Consider the following 16,706-nt stretch of genomic DNA (forward strand, 5'->3'; position numbering starts at 1 on the left):
CATCAGATCTCACCAATCAGGCCTCACCAAGAACTCGAACCTACAGTTAACCTGTCTGTCCCTGCTCTGGAAGCGTTCGATGGAACAGCATCAAGGGAACTTTACTGTATCCAACCAACCTTATCCTGGCCCTGGCAGTATGTAATGAGACAGAACAGCTTTATTTATCACAGATACATTGAAACATGTGGTGAAGCACGCTGTTTGCATCAAATCAAATCAGCGTGTATTGTACTGGGCAGCCCATAAGTGTCACCATGTTTCTGACACCAACATAGCATGTCCACAACTGACTAACCCCAACCCATACGGTACTGTCCTTGGAACGTGTGAGGAGACCAGAGTACGTGGTGGAAATCCATGTGGTCATGTGAAGAACAGACAGACAGTGTTGGGAACTGAACCCCGATCTGCAAGGCAGTGCATTAACCCCTATACTACAGTATCGCCTGCTCTCTTTACCAACATTCCCTCTATTTTTTTTCTTTACAGCTGCGTAGACCAACCATTGCTCTGAGCAAGATTTTTTTTTCCAAAAACATGTCTGAAAACAGCACTATAATTTTTTTTGAAATATATACACTGCTACAATTTAGAATGAAAGTAGAAAAATTACATACTTTTGATTTTAATTATTAGCGGGTATAACAAAATACAGCACTACAAAGAAAATCCTTCACAGTTCATAAACTTTTTCCTCATCTGTCTTTATTCCAGTTGTGCTGCAACAAAGGTATGTGCGTGGGAGCCTTTCAGTTACGGCACAGCTCAGAGGAAACAGTGGTCCTTATCTTGGTGCACTAGGAGGGGACTCTATTCTGTTTCTAACCCTTGTATTCTTTATCCTGGGAGTAATAAGGAATCCAATGAACAAGTAAGTATTGTACAGAGCAAGTTCAGGGACCCATGTGATTCCAGATTCAGATTTATTTAGCAGATGTACATCAAAACATACAGTGAAATGCATTGCTTACCTTGGCCAACAAAACCCAAGGAAGTGCTGAGGGCAGCCTGCAGAGTGTCCACACACGTTCCAACATTTACATTGTATGCCCACAATGATCAGTAGATCAACAGCAACAAAACACACAAAACACAGCTCACACACACACACACACAATAATCCAACCCCAGGACAGGCCAGGCCTCCAGCCTCGCACACATCAGGCTTCTGACTTCCCCAGTGAACTTGCAGACTCAGGGCTTTGGCTGCGATTGACCCATTGAGTATAGACAGTGGATGCACACTCCCAAGTTCATGAGAGCAATAAGGAAAATTGTCAAAGGACATAGATCAGTTGGAAATCTGAGCTGAGAAGCAGCAGGCGGGGTTTAGAAACATAGAAAGCCTATAGCACGATACAGGCCCTTCGGCCCACAATGCTCTGCCGACCATGTCCTTACCTTAGAAATTACCTAGGGTTACCCATAGCCCTCTATTTTTCTAAGCTCCATGTACTCATCCAGGAGTCTCTTAAAATACCCTATTGTATCTGCCTCCACCACCATCGCCATTCCACGCACTCACCACTCTCTGCGTAAAACACTTACCCCTGCCAACCCCTCCGCACCTACCATTTTAATCTTGAAACATGTGAGATAATGCAGATGAGAAGGTGGGGAGTGAGGGAATAGTACATAGTATATGGCAGAACCCTAGGGCATGTCAGTAGGGGGAAAAAAACACCCAAAGAACAAAAGCCAACCGACGGGCAAGTGAGGGGATTGCCTCATTCCACATTAACCACATTCCAAATTAGGGAAATACTGTTTATTGCAAGTGGTCTAAAACCAGGAAGAGCAGTCTCATTACATGGATCACAAAGGATCACGGTGACTCGACCTGTCCTCAGCACAGGTAAGGTAATACATGCAGGCTAGGACAATCCAAATACAAAAAGCAACCATCAAAATGGTTCTCATTGAAGAATGGCTGAAGAATTTTATTAAAATGGGATGAAGGTGGGATTAGTGTAGGTGAGTGGTCAAGGGCTGGTGGAAACTCATTGATTTGAAGGCCCGGTTTCTGTCTGTTGTCTTTTAAAAAATTTATTCACTCACATCATCGCCAGCTAAGCCAGCATTTATTGCATAGCTCTAGTTGCCCTTAAGGTGGTGACGAGCTGCCTTCTGAACCGCTGCAGTCCCCGAGGGGCAGGCACACCCACAGTGTCTGTTGTTGTTCCCTTTCTCCAAGAAGTGGGCAGCAAGGTAGTATAATCATAAAATCTGCAGATGCTGGAAATCCAAGACACACACACACACACACACACACACACACAATGCTGGAGGAACTCAGCAGGTCAGGCAGCATCTATGGAAAAGAATAAGCAGCCGATGTGTCCCACAGAGACCCCCCTCATCGGCGTGGAAGTGTAGTGGCTAGCCTAACGCTGTACAGTGCCAGCGATTGCGGTTCAAATCCTGACTGTCTGCAAGGAATTTATTTATTCTCCCTATGATCACAAGGGATCCTCTGGGTGCTCTGGTTTCTCCCAGATTCCATTGGTGGATGAGGGTTTGATTACAGCATTTAATAGAAATTTGGATAGGTACAGGTATGGAGGGGTTACGGAGAGGGTTACGGTCCAGGTAAATCAAAGTCAGCCTCAGGCTAATATCAGTGGCATATGTCATGAAATTTGTTGTTATGCAGCAGCTGTACACTACAATACACAAAACTAAATTACAGTAAGAATATATACTGCATATTCAATAAGTCAAATTAAATAAACAGTGCAAAAAAAAAATTTAAAAACTAGTGAGGTAGTGTTCAAGGGTTCAATCTCCATCCAGAAATCTGATGGAAGACGAGAAGAAGCTATTCCTGAATCGTTGAGTGTGTGCCTTCAGGCTCTTGTATCTCCTTGCTAATGGTAGCAACGAGAAGAGGGCATGTCCTGGTGATGGGGGCCCTCAGTGGTGGATACTGCCTTTTGGAGGCATTGCTCTTCGAAGATGTCCTGGATGCTGGGGAGGCTGGTGCCCATGATGGAGCTGACTGAGTTTACAATTTCCTGCAGCTCGTTTCCATCCTGTGCAGTGCCCCCTGTTGGGACTAGGTAGAATAACAGTTTGCTACAGATCAGATGGGCCGAAGTGCTCTATGACGCTATGATGGATTTAGCATCAGTAAGTTATGGGTGTGTTGTACTGACAGCGGAAACGTGGCGACACTCGCAGACTGTCCAGCACATTTTCAGACTCTGTTGGTCACTGACACAACTGACACAGTTCACTCTATGTTTCAATGTACGTGACAAATAAAATTAATCTTTAATATTTGAAGAACAAGGCTAATCTTTAAACTGTTAAGAATAAAGTTGCAGTGTTCACCTGTTTGTATGCTGGTTTGACCCCGGGCATTAGCACTCTGTATCGATCGACAAACTCCACAAAGGTGTAGCGAATGGGGTAACCCGCGCGCCGGATCCGAATGGTCTCCATCATCCCAGAGTATCTCAGCTGGCGGACACACAGCTCCCGGTCGAACAGCTGTCGGCACAGAGAGAGGGGCACGTCACCGACATGCCGGAAGGAAGAGGTGAAGCTCTTCAGCCGAGTCAGGTGCATGAGAAAGACTCCTGCACCACCGGCCAAGAGCAGCCGTGCTATTGACGGGACGATCGGGAGAAGGGAATGGGTGTAAAATACATCTAGCAGCCAAGGACATGCATCCTCATCAAAATCAGATTTAATATCACTGATATATTGTGAAATTTGTTGTTTTGTGACAGCAGTACATAATAATAAAAGAAAAACTATAAATTACTGTGCACATACATCTACTGATGCTTCTGGACACATCTTCAGTGATGTTCCTGGAATCATCGGGTGTTTCGGGTCTTTCAACATCATACACCCTCCTCCAGGTGACCCAGCCGGGGCTGATCGACCCCAGCTTGTGTACAGATGGCTAGCTACTTATGACTCCATGGCTCCCCTCTTTTGAGCCACAGCCATCTTGAGGCCCTCTCTGCCGCATCGGTGGTACTGCGGATGGCTCTCCTCTTCCTCTCTCCCTCGATGCCCAAAATTGCTGAAGGCTCTGATTAAAGAACGGGCTACGAATCCCCTACAACCAACCTCCACTGGGAGACACCTCGCTCTCCATCCAGCCTGCTGACAGTTGCTGACCAGTCCTGCGTACTTGGAGAGCTTCCTTTCAAAGGCCTCTTCCAAGCGATCTTCCCATGGGACTGTCAGCTCCAGCAGCACCATTTGCTTAGTAGACTTAGACACTAGGACAATGTCTGGTCGCGGGGTGATGGCTGCGATATGGTTGGGGAACTTCAGCTGCCCTTCGAGGTCCACCAACAGCTGCTAGTCCCTTGCAGAGGTCAGAATGCCTGCAGATGTTCTTTTGGCAGGTATTGGCTGCTCCCCAGCTCTGACAAAGGTAATGGTCTGCTTTATATACAATATAAAATTAAATAACAGAATTAAATAATATAAATTAAATTAAACAAGTAATACACGAAGGGAGAAAAAAATATTGAGATAGTGTTCATGGGTTCATTGTCTGTTCAGAAATCTGATGGCGGAGGGGAAGAAGTTGTTCCCAAAACGTTGATTGCGCATCTTCAGACTCCTATACCTCCTCCTCAATGGTAACAATGAGAAGAGGGCTCGTCTTGAGTAATGGGTAGGTGAGTTCTGGGTGGAAATCACGTATGTGTGAGATTTCAGCCCAGGTTTTTGAAGAGTTTCACAGTCAGAATTGCCCAGAAACATTTAACCAGCTGGTCCCACATTGGCATAGGTGCTCACCCTAGTCACTCCCTCTGTTCCCCTTCAATGTGCAAGACATTGGTGAGGCCTCATCTGGAGTATTGTATGCAATTCTGGTCACCGACCTAGAGGAACGTTATCAATAAGATTGAAAGAGAGCAGAGAAAATTGACAAGGATGTTGCTGCAACTTGAGAACCTGAGCTATAGGGAAAGGCTGAATAGGCTAGGACTTTGTTCCCTGGAGTGTGGGGGGAAAAGGAGATTTGAAAGACGTATACACAATTACGAAGGATAGGGTTAATTCAGGTAGGCTTTTGCCAGAGATTGGGGGAAGACTAGAACTAGAGGTCATAGGTTAAGGGTGAAAGGTGAAATATTTAAATATTTGAGAACCCAAGGTGAACGTCTTCACTCAGAAGGTGGTGCGGGTGGAGAACAGGCTGCCAGCAGAGGTCATGAATGCAGGTTCGATTTCAACATTTAAGAGAAATTTGGGCAAGTACACGGATGGGAGAAGTATGGTCGGGGTGCAGGTCTTTGGCACTAGGAAGAATAGCAGTTCAGCACTGACTAGATGGGCTGAAGGGCCTGTGTTTGTGCTGCTGTGGTCTATGAGTCTTTTGGGCAGAAGATACAAAAACTTGAGACAGCTTGTATCTCACTGTTATAAGGCTGTTAAAAAGTCCACTAATATGATAAGATGGACTCCTGTCCTCTCAATTTACCTCATCATACCTTATTGACTGCTCTGCACTTTCTCTGTAACTGTAACACTTTATTCTGCATTCTGTTATCGTTTTCCCTTGTACTACCTGAATGTACTGATGCGATGAAATGATCTGCATGTTTAACTGGACCTCAGTTAATGCGATAATAATAAATCACTTAGGATAATTACCATGGAAATCTAACACAAATGGTCACTAGCAGCAAATGCAGTGGAAGATTGTCATTTATTTTAGTTTATTTAGAGATACATATGGAATCGGCCCTTCGAGTCACGCCACCCAGCAACCCCCAACACCAATTTCCAGTAACTGATCAACCTACTAACCAGTATGTCTGTGGATTATGGGAGGAAACCAGAGCACCTGGAGAACAGCTGCACAGTCTTTGGGAAGAACATAGAAACTCCTTACAGAGGATGCCACAATTGAACTCAGAACTCTGATGCCCTGAGTTGTAATAGCAGAGCGCTAACCACTACGCTATCGTGATGCCTATTCTTATGTGACATGGCTTATAAACCCTAATGAATTACTTTGGACCCAAAGAAGTTCCTCCATGGGCATCTGTTAAGGAAATAAAAGACAGCAGATGCTGGAACCCTGCGCAATAAGTAATCTGCTGGTGGAACGAGCATCACCTATGGTGGGGAAGGAATTGTTGCTATTTCACCCCCCCACCCCCAGATCAGGGACTGAGTGTGAAGAGAGGAGATAGCCAGAATGATCTCCTACCATCAGGCAGGAGGTAGTATAGCATTAGGACAAGTAGTATTAGGATGGGAAACAGCTTCTTCTCCCCAGGCCATGAGACTACTTACACTAATGTCAATCTTCTTCTGGAATACATTTTATTATTTGTTTATTTAATTGTGGTAATATTTCTAGATGTGTTGTGTGAGAGCTATGTGTGCTGCGTTGTGCACTTTGGTCCGGAGGACCATTGTTTTGTTTGGCAGTATACACGTGTATGGTTGAACAACAATAAACGAACGTGAACACTATAAAGAGAAGAGGGGGAATAGTGGTTGCGGTACTGTAGATAAAATTCCAGCTACTTCCTTTCAGCTGCACAACCCAGTAACTACATCAATATTGCAACACTGTGACTATTTTGCACTCCAATGGATACTGCTTTTTACTTCCCATCGTGGTCTCGTCTCACAGCCTCTGGACTCTTCATCTCATGTCCTCAATATTTATTGCTTATTTATTGTTATTACTTATTTTTCCTTTCTTTTTGTGTATTTGCACACATTGTTTGCACACAGGATCGCCCATCCTGTTGGTGCGGACTTTCATTAACTATATTATGGTTATTGTATTTATTGTGTATGCCTGCAAGAAAGTGAATCTCTGGGTTGTATATGATGATGTATATGTAGTTTGATAATTAAATTTACTTCGAATTTTTAAACTTTAACCTATTACAGAGAAAGTGCAGTGTACGTAAACAATTATGTAGACTGTGATGCTGAAAGTCCATCTTAACTTTATCAGACGCACAACGAAACGTACAGTGAAATACGTCATTTGTGTTCATCAACACCCCAAGGATGTCCTGGGAGCAGCCCAGAAGTGATGCCACACATTCTGGCCCCAACATAGCATGCCCTCGATGCTCAGCAGAACAACACAGAACACAACAAACAACATCAAAACAAGCCCTTTTCTTCCCTCTCACTCACACCCACTAGGGAGCCATTTAATAGTCTTATTACATCAGGTTAGAAGCTGTTCTTGGGCCTGGAGCTACATGCTTTGAGGATTTTGTAGCTTCTGCCCAAAGGAAGATGGGAGAACAGAATGTCTGAGGCTGGTTGGATCTTTGATTACACTGGCTGTTTTCTGAGGCTGCGAGAAGTGTAGACACGGAGATCTACAGAGGCCAGGCTCTCAACAGTGATGGGCACTAGCCTCTTCTCCGTTGAGGACATCCTGAAAAGGTGATGCTTCAAAAAGATCCGTTATTAAGGACCCCCATCACCCAGGGCATGCCCTCTTCTCATTGTTATCAGAGAGGAGGAACAGAACACTCAGGGTCTCGGCCCGAAACGTCAACTGTACCTCTTCCTAGAGATGTTGCCTGGCCTGTTGTGTTCACCAGCAACTTTGATGTGTGTTGCCAACATTTTAGGAACAGCTTCTTCCCCTCCGCCATCAGATTTCTGAACAGACAATAAACCCATGAACACTACCTCACTTGTTTCTCTCCCTTTTTGCTCACTCATTTAATTTTTTTTTACATTTCTTATTGTAGTTTTTTAAAAATTATACATTGCAATGTACTGCTGTCACAAAACAAATTTCACAGCATTTGCCAGTGGCATTAAACCTGATTTGAGTTCTCATATCCGTGACTACTCACATTCTCAGATTAAAATCTCAAATATTTACTCATTCCCGATTTACCATCTCCACTCCGAAAACTTCATGCAGTTTAAAATCAGCACGTTGTCATGACCAAAGACTGCTGGCAGTTCTTACAGTAGCACACACAAAAATGCTGGTGGAACTCAGCACATCAATGAGAAAGGAACAAACTATCGCCGTTTCGGGCCGAGACCCTTCGCAGTTCCTACCATGGATTTCTTGTACTCATTGGGCTTGATACAACGTACGAAGAAGGGCTGGCAGACGCTGAGCGTTCTCATCAGCAGTTCCAGCGAACGCTTAAACTGGCTGCTTAGTGTTGGCGAACGTTTCCTGGTCTCTGCTCCCTGCAGGCGAAGAGAGAGGAAAAAAAAGAGGAAGGACATTGGAATTTCAAAGCTACAGGAAGCAGTGAAACAACAGGAGACACTTTGCTTTTGCAGCGTAGGCTGCGATGACCTCTGCTAAGCATTACTTTTAACTCCAACACTGTCGTCCAGTGTTTCACCAGCAGGGATGGGAACCATTGAAACTGGAAGTCAGTAATACAGCATAGAAAAAGGCCATTCAGCCCAAATGTGCATGCTGATCCAGCTGCCTCCATTTACCCACATTTGGCCTAGGTCCCCAATTTGGGGTTCACAGACCCCTCTCTTAATGTTAGGGGTCCATGGCATAAACAAAGTTGGGAACCCCTGCTCTAAAATGTCCAGATCCATGTACCTGTTAAGTACCTTCTAGTTGCTCAGAATCAGAATTAATATCACCGGTGTATGTTGTGAAATTTGTTTTGTGGCAGCAGTGGAGTGAATTACATAAAAGCACTATAATTGCAGCAAGAAATATATATTTTAAAAATTGTGTTAAATAAATAGTGCAAAGTAAGAGTAAAAATAATGAGGTAGTGTTAATGGGTTCATTGTCCATTCAGAAATCTGACGACAGAGGGGGAAGACAGACATCCCACCTCTCCCGGAAGTTCCGGGAGTCTCCCGCATATTAATAGTGGCTCCCTGATGCCCGCAAATTATATACAATATCACGGAAATCAATTTTTTTGAGAGCGAGCGAGCTAGAGAAAGCAACCAAGAGAGCGCGCGAGTGAGAGAGAAAGCAAGCGAGAGCACGAGAGAGCGTGCGAGCGACCATGAGAGAGAGAGAGCACGCCATGGCAGAGTGTTCCAAAAAAAATATATAAAACGTACGTCACCCCAGACTACACTAAAGTGTACCCCTGCCTAATAGGGGTCAAAATAATGACAGTGTTGCTCACTGCACAGTTTGCAACAGTGACTTTTCTATTGCCCATGGTGGGTTAAGACGTGTTGAGGTGAGTTTAACAGGTGTCATTCGTTCATTAGCATAGCTAATGTTATTTAAACTGACTGGCCAGCTGCTAAGGAGCTACTCTATTGCAGACATCCCACCTCTCCCGGAAGTCTCCCGCAAATTGATGATGCTACCTCCCTGAAATCAGTTTTTGCAGGGTGGGATGTCTGGGAAGATAGCTGTTACTAAAACTTTTGAGTGTTCTGTATGATGCAGCTCTATAAAACTCTGGTGAGGCCACACTTGGAGTACTGTGTCCAGTTCTGGTCGCCTCACTATAGGAAGGATGTGGAAGCATTGGAAAGGGTACAGAGGAGATTTACCAGGATGCTGCCTGGTTTAGAGAGTATGCATTATGATCAGAGATTAAGGGAGCTAGGGCTTTACTCTTTGGAGAGAAGGAGGAGGAGAGGAGACATGATAGAGGTGTACAAGATAATAAGAGGAATAGATAGAGTGGATAGCCAGTGCCCCTTTCCCAGGGCACCACTGCTCAATACAAGAGGACATGGCTTTAAGGTAAGGGGTGGGAAGTTCAAGGGGGATATTAGAGGAAGGGTTTTTACTCAGAGAGTGGTTGGTGCGTGGAATGCACTGCCTGAGTCAGTGGTGGAGGCAGATACACTAGTGAAGTTTAAGAGACTACTAGACAGGTATATAGAGGAATTTAAGGTGTGAGGTTATATGGGAGGCAGGGTTTGAGGGTCGGCACAACATTGTGGGCCGAAGGGCCTGTAATGTGCTGTACTACTCTATGTTCTATGTATGTTTTAAGGCTCCTGAACTGCCATTCTGATGGTAGTGATGAGAAGAGGGCATGTTTTGGGTGATGAGGGTTCTTAATGGATGCTGCCTTTTTGAGGCCTCACCTTTTGAAGATGTCCTGGATGGTGGGGAGGCTTGTGCCCGTGATGGAGCTGGCTGGATTAGCAAGCCCCTGCAGTTTTTCTCCCCCCAATCCTATGCAATGGCTCCTCTATACCAGACGGTGATGCAACCAGTTAGAACACTCTTCATGGTACACTTGCAGAAATTTACTAGAGTACATGATGACCTGCCACATCTCCTCAAACTTTGAATCAAACGTCGCTCCTGACGTGCCTTCATCAATATGTTGGGCCCAGGATACACCTTCAGAGGTGTTGATACCCAGGAACTTGACACTGCTCACTCATTCCACTGCTGCCATCTCGTTGAGAACTGGTGTGTGTTCCCTCATCTTCATTAATTAATTTATAGATGCACAATTTAATAGATAATAAATTAATTGTTGTTAACGTGTCTGTCTCAACCACTTGCTCTTCTGGCGGACCACTCGACTCCATATTCACACCTCCAGCTGCATGAAGGAGTTGCTCTTCAGGTCCTTATTAACCCTTGCCTCTCTCATCTTAAGACCAGTCCATTTTGAGGGGTCAGGGGTCAGCAGGGGAAAGGGTGAGCAGTTTCAAGTTCCTGGGCGTCAGCACCCCAAAGGATCCATCCTGGGGCCAACACACTGAAACAAAACACAAAGGCAGCACACCAGCAGCTCTACTTCGATAGGAGCTGGAAAAGATTTGCTATTGTCAGCAAAGACTCTAGCAAGTTTCCACAGGCGTGCATTGGAGAACATTCTGCCTGGTATGGAGGCTGCAGTGCAGGGTATTGAAGGATGCTGCAGGAGGGCTGTAAACTCAGCCTGCTCCGCTCTGGGCACACCTCTCCCCACCAGTATGGACACCTTTGAAAGGTGGTCTTTTAAGGTGGCAGCATCCAGCATTCAGGACTCTCATCATCCGTTGATATGCCCTCTTCACATTATTACCAGAGAGGTACAGAAGCCTGAAGACGCATACTCAAAACATTTCACGAACAGTTTCTTCCCCTCCACCATCAGATTTCAGAAGAGCCCATGAATTCTTGAACACTATCTCACTATTGCTCTTTTGCTTTAACTTCCAGTAACCTCTTATGTCCTGTACTGCTGCCACAAAGCAACATATTTCACATCACACAAGACAGTGATAATAAACCTGATTCTGACTCCGAGTCCCTGAAAATCTCAGAAACTTGAGCATTTAAACACCCAGGTAAAACTACACTGAGGGACTCCCCAACAAGAATTTGAAAGTTACAGGATACAGACAGACCATTTGGCATACAGATTCCATACTGAACATCAACCACCTAATTGTACTAATCCTATATTTAAAAAAAAGCTTTGCTTTATTTCTCAAATATGCATCAAAACATACAGTGAAGTATATTGTTTGCCTCGAGGATGTGCTAGGGGCAGTCCACCAGAGTCGGCACGCTTCTGGTGCTAACATTGTGTTCGTCCATTGTCGATGTTGATGAGGACCTCGACACCATAGTGATGGTGTCGAGACTAGCGCGTGATTTGGATTTAAGTGAGGGAGAGTTGCGCAGCGTCAGCCTCACTCTCTCTTCCCAATTCCCATCTGGGTCCAGTGGCAAGACAGAGTAGAGACGGCTGGAGATGGGACTAGGTGCAGTGGATGACCAGGACGTCTTCTGTGTCTTGTCCTGCTCTACACGTTCCACGACGCTTGCAGAGACCGCCTTCTTGACCGTTGGACCTTCCATAGGTCTCGTCTGCTCAATCCGCCGGAGTCTGTCTTCACATGCTGGGATAGACAACTCCCTATCTCACTGAGGGTTTGAGACCCGTCGGCTACCCTCACCTGGTTTAGCCGGCTTGTCGAAGCCATTGCCCGGGGTGTGGCTGCTGTCGCATGCAAACAGCTACGGGGAGCCACAGGTGAGAGCTGAGTGCCAGGTGGGGACCAAAGGTGGACTAACCACCTTGAAAAGGACGCGACATGTTCCCCCACCAGAGATGCTACCCCTCCCTGACACCCCATACACCCCCATGACATATCACGCCCATAACTCACTAACCCTAACCCGCACGCCTTTGGAATGTGGGAGGAAACCAGAGCACCCAGAGGAAATCCACGCAGTCATGGGCAAAGCATACGAGCCCCTTAGACAGCTGTGGGAAATGAACCCCGGTCTTGGGGCTGGCATTGTAAAGCACTGCGCCAACCGTAATGCTACCACGCTGCCCAATTTAAGTGCCCCCAGATTGCCATCCATGTGCTCCAAATTCTACCACTCACTCACACGAGGGGCAATTTACGGGAGTCAGTTACCCTCCCAAGCCACATCGCAGGGAGAACATGCAAACTCCACACAGAGAGTACCCGAGGCTGGAATTGAACCTGGCTCTCTCACTGTGCCACCTGGCTGCCGCAGTTTACAGCTGTTGACGGAGCCACTGGACCTGTTGGTGGACATGGAGTGAGCACACAGGAGTTGGAAGAGGACTTGGTTGAGTGCCAGAGGAGGAAGATCTTACTGAAGATTGACAGAAGAATAAAAATGAAATTAGATTGGATTAGTGTAAATCAGGGGTTTCCAACCCGTCTTAGGCCATGGACCAATACTATTAAGCAAGGGGTCCATGGATTTCTGATTGGGAACCCTGGTATAAATGAAACTGAAGGGAAACCTCAGAGGGAAAATGTACAAGCTCCACACAGATCAGGATTGAACGTGAATCTGCAGTGCTGCAAGGCAGAGGCTCTAGCAGCTGTGCAACTATGTCCACAGCCACCCTTGCAGCAGTGGAGATGTCAGAGGTGGCAACAATGCTAAGCAGTTAGTGCTGAGGCAACAATTCCACAAGCATAAGGCACAGGAGCAGAATTAGGCATGCAAACTTCCCCATGGTGCTCTGGTATCCTCCCACATCCTTAAAAACTAGCTGGTGCTTTAATTGACGACAGTAAATTACCCCTTTGGGTAACTGAGTGGAGATATGTCTCTACAAAAGGAGGTGTAAGGTGCTCATTCCCTCCACTAGCCTCCAGGTCTCTCTTGGGTAAAATGTAGCACCTGCTTAGAACCCCCCCCCCCCGCACCCCCCGATCAGGGTCATGTGAAGCCCTGGGAGCAGGTGGTGGATGGTTGTATGAGCGGCTGGTGCATATCACAAATCTTGGTTATGCGCCCACCGACACCAGGCAGACAATCTCTGAGGAGTATTGATAATGGCTGGGGTCACCCGTCTTGTAAAGACATTGCCCAGAAGGCGGCAATGGCAAACCACTGCTCTAGAACAATTTGCCAAGAAGAATCACAGTCAAGTCCATGATCAGTCCGGTCATATGACACATCGCATAATAAATGAATGAATGAAATTACCCCTTAATTTACTACTAAAGAAACAAGATGCTGGAACCTGTAACCAAAAGCAAATGGCTGGAGGAATTCAGCTGGTTGGGTAACACGTGTGGCGGGGGAAAAGGGATGGTTGATGATTCAGGTCGATACCAAGCATCAGGACATCTTCACTCAGTGTGGAACAAGCTGCCAGTGGAAGTGATGGATGTGGATTCAACTGTAACACTCGAGAAGTTTGGACAGGTGGGGTATGGATGGCTATGGCCCAAATGCGGGTAGATGGCACTAACAGAAAACAGGTTAGCATAGACTAGATGGGCCAAAGGGCTTTCTTCTGTGGTCTATAGTTTTTTTAAAACTTTTATTCTGGGATAAAATGCAATAACTGGCCCTTCTGGCTCAACGAGCTGTTGCTTACATACTAACTACCCATTGCATCGTTGGCGTTTAGGAAAGCAATGAAAGTCCTCCAGCTCTGCTTCCTTCATCGTATCAGTAGCTTCCTCTCAGTTTTCATGACTGTCAGCCATGCAAGTCCCAGGTGAAGACTCAGGAATATCTTCACACACACGGATGTAGAAAGCTTCTTTAATGCTGTTTCCGTAACAATTGCTTTTCACCAGCCAGGGTTGTTAGCTCTGAGCTGAGCCCTCGAACCTGGAGGACCGGCTGACCACTCAGTCTGCCCTCTACACTTTGACCTGTTTGGAATGGGTGAATATCAAGAGCCAAAGCCCTGACTCCAGCCAACAGAGCTCTCTGGGTCATTGCTTCCAAAGCTTCCAAACCCTACGAAAAAGTTGTGGTCCTCTTGGAGGCTATTGAGCTGTGCTGTGACTCCATGACTGGGGGTGGGTGTGGGGCTGGGGCATGAGATTCAGGAATGAGGGGGAACAAGCATCATGGGATTGTGTGGGTGGGGGTGGGGAAAGGACATAAATGATCTGGAACAGACTTCGCCACAAACAGGACGACCATCCCCCTTCTGTAGGATGGGAAATACCAAAAATTAAAGATTTGATAGTTCCCACATCAGCTCCCACTTTGTCACAATGGTTCTCTCAAGTGATGCCATGTCCTAGTTTGAAGAAAATTAGAAGTCGAACCTTTGAACCTTTATTTGATTTTGAGAAAAGATGGAGCTCATTTGCTCGTTATTATCATTTGAGCTAATTGATGGCTTTTTTTCCATGATCTAATTGCAAATTTTTTGGTATATTTTCTTTTCTTGCTGGCGGTTTGATGTTTATTTTTAGAAGCTTTTTGTATGATGCATAGCTCCAAGGTTGTACACCTAATGGGTTTCTTTTCCTTGCTTTTTCTGCTTAGTAGGTTTTTTTTGTTATCACAATTTTTTTTTTCAATCTTTATGATAATGTCTTTTCTGAGACATTGTAAGTGTTGTTACTTCAATGCACTCATGTTATTTCTTTTGTATAATATAACAATAAAAAGATTTGAAAAGAAAAGAAATTAAAGATTTGTTAGTTACCATGGCTACATCAGCCTGAAAGATCTGCTTGATGAACTTATTCTTGGAGGAGTGGACCAGCTGAATGATGTCTCCATGAAGGGTGTCGCGATTTTTCTCTAGAAAACCTGTCAAAAAGAGGAGAGAGAAGCAACAGTTTAAGGCTTTGGTTTGGCTGATATTGGGAGTTTGGAATGGCTCAAAAGCACCCTTTGGTTTTCTCTTTACTTCAAGTTCAAATTTAATTGTCATTCAACCAGACATTAATACCCATAAATACAGTCAAATGAAACTGCTTTTCTCTGGGGCCAACATGCAACACACGGTACTAACAGTCATTCACAGTACACGGCACACAGAGTTCATGAACGTTGCAGCAGTCTGCAGTAAAACACAATACAGGTACACCTTTGTCTTCTGCCGAGCGAACACTGGAGTCAGCACACACTCCAGCACGGCTGCTGTGCCACACTGCCTCCGATGCCCCTCTCCTGGGTGGATGTAAACAGGTGACACTGTGGTTTGAGGCCTAGTCCCTGCTGCAACCGAGGCTACTTTATAGCCCTCTGGACATTCGTTAGCAGGGCTAGCTATATAATGCATCAGCCATGGAGAACCTTGTTCAATGACTCCTTCTTCCAAAACCTCAAATTTCAGGCCTGAATAAACCCAGGTAAAAAAGCCACTACAGCTCAGATACTTTCTTCCTTTCCCAGCCACTCCAATGGCCTGAACCAACCTTGAATTTGCAAGAGACTGCTGATGCTAAAAATTCAAAGTCAAAGTAAAAACTATTATCAAAATACAGATTATTTTACTTTTTTAGCCTGGGGAAAAGTACACAAGCAGGACAACAAATACTTTTCTGGGTCTTAGATTCCTTTATCACTTTTAGATGTTTTATTGCAGAAAAAGGGTATCAAAATAAAAACAACAAAATAAATTTTAAAAAACAGTTCCTGCTATTACAATCTCAGTTTAACTTCAGACCACACCCTTGCTTTGTATGCAGTATGAAATTAACAAAATAAACAAAACCAATACGGTAGTGGCAAATATTAGGCACAGACGTGCTTAACTGCCAAACACATACAGGCTAGACCCTGAAACGAGTTCTCCTTGCTCACGCTAGTAGGCTGATTAAGGAACTTCACAAATCAGGCTATCCTGCGCTGATCAATTTACTCGTGAAAATCCTTCCTCACCAAACCTGGGATAAGCATTCGAACATCGTCCTTTCTAGAATATGGCAACTCTTTGTTCTGCTCCACCCATGCAAAATAACATCACTGTTTTCTTAGATGCACAGGCAGCTACTTTAGCATTACCAAGGTGGATACCTAAGTGCACTTTAACAATAAAAAAAAATTCAATGGTCACCTGGTTACATTACCATATACTATTCCATTTCAATCTTTCACCTCCAAGAGGGTTGAGCAAACATCTGTGGGTGGAGGGGGGAATGAGAATGATTGATGCTTCAGGTGGATACTATAGGGTCTTTTAATGGGAGGAGAAGATAGCGGCGCGACACAGCGCGCGCAGCCTCTCTGGTGAAATGCTATCTTATTTGTTAAATAGGGTACCATGCACAATTCTGATTCCATGGAGACAGCCGTGAGAAGCATGGAGGAACAGCTGGAGAAACGTCTGAAATGCCCGGTTTGCTGCCGCTGCTACTGTGTGATCAAGAATCACCGGAGGGAAGGCCCCAAATCCTCGGCTTTGCCTCCTGCTGGCGGCCGGGGCTGGGGTCGAAGCGCTCGGCAGAGATGGTGCTCGGTGTTGGAGGGCTGGTCGGAGGCTCAAAGTTTTCGGATGACTCAGAGTCGGACTGTGGTCGGGCATGGCAGGGAGAGTTTTCTTCTTTCTTCCTTCTTCTGT

General features: G+C 45.3%; 1 protein-coding gene across 3 annotated transcripts in view; it reads right to left on the reverse strand.

Moving 5' to 3' along the window:
- myo7aa (myosin VIIAa) overlaps positions 1-16,706 on the reverse strand; it is a 286,417-nt gene that overhangs the window by 130,041 nt on the left and 139,670 nt on the right. For all 3 annotated transcript variants that reach the window (XM_063054640.1, XM_063054639.1, XM_063054638.1), the window contains 3 exons: positions 14,844-14,950; positions 8,041-8,178; positions 3,337-3,495 (listed from right to left, as the gene is read on the reverse strand). In XM_063054640.1, coding sequence (XP_062910710.1) covers positions 3,337-3,495; positions 8,041-8,178; positions 14,844-14,950 — 404 coding nt within the window. The remainder of the gene's footprint in view (positions 1-3,336; positions 3,496-8,040; positions 8,179-14,843; positions 14,951-16,706) is intronic.

The sequence above is a fragment of the Mobula hypostoma genome, chromosome 7, assembly GCF_963921235.1.
Source record: "Mobula hypostoma chromosome 7, sMobHyp1.1, whole genome shotgun sequence".
NCBI classification, from domain to species: domain Eukaryota; kingdom Metazoa; phylum Chordata; class Chondrichthyes; order Myliobatiformes; family Myliobatidae; genus Mobula; species Mobula hypostoma.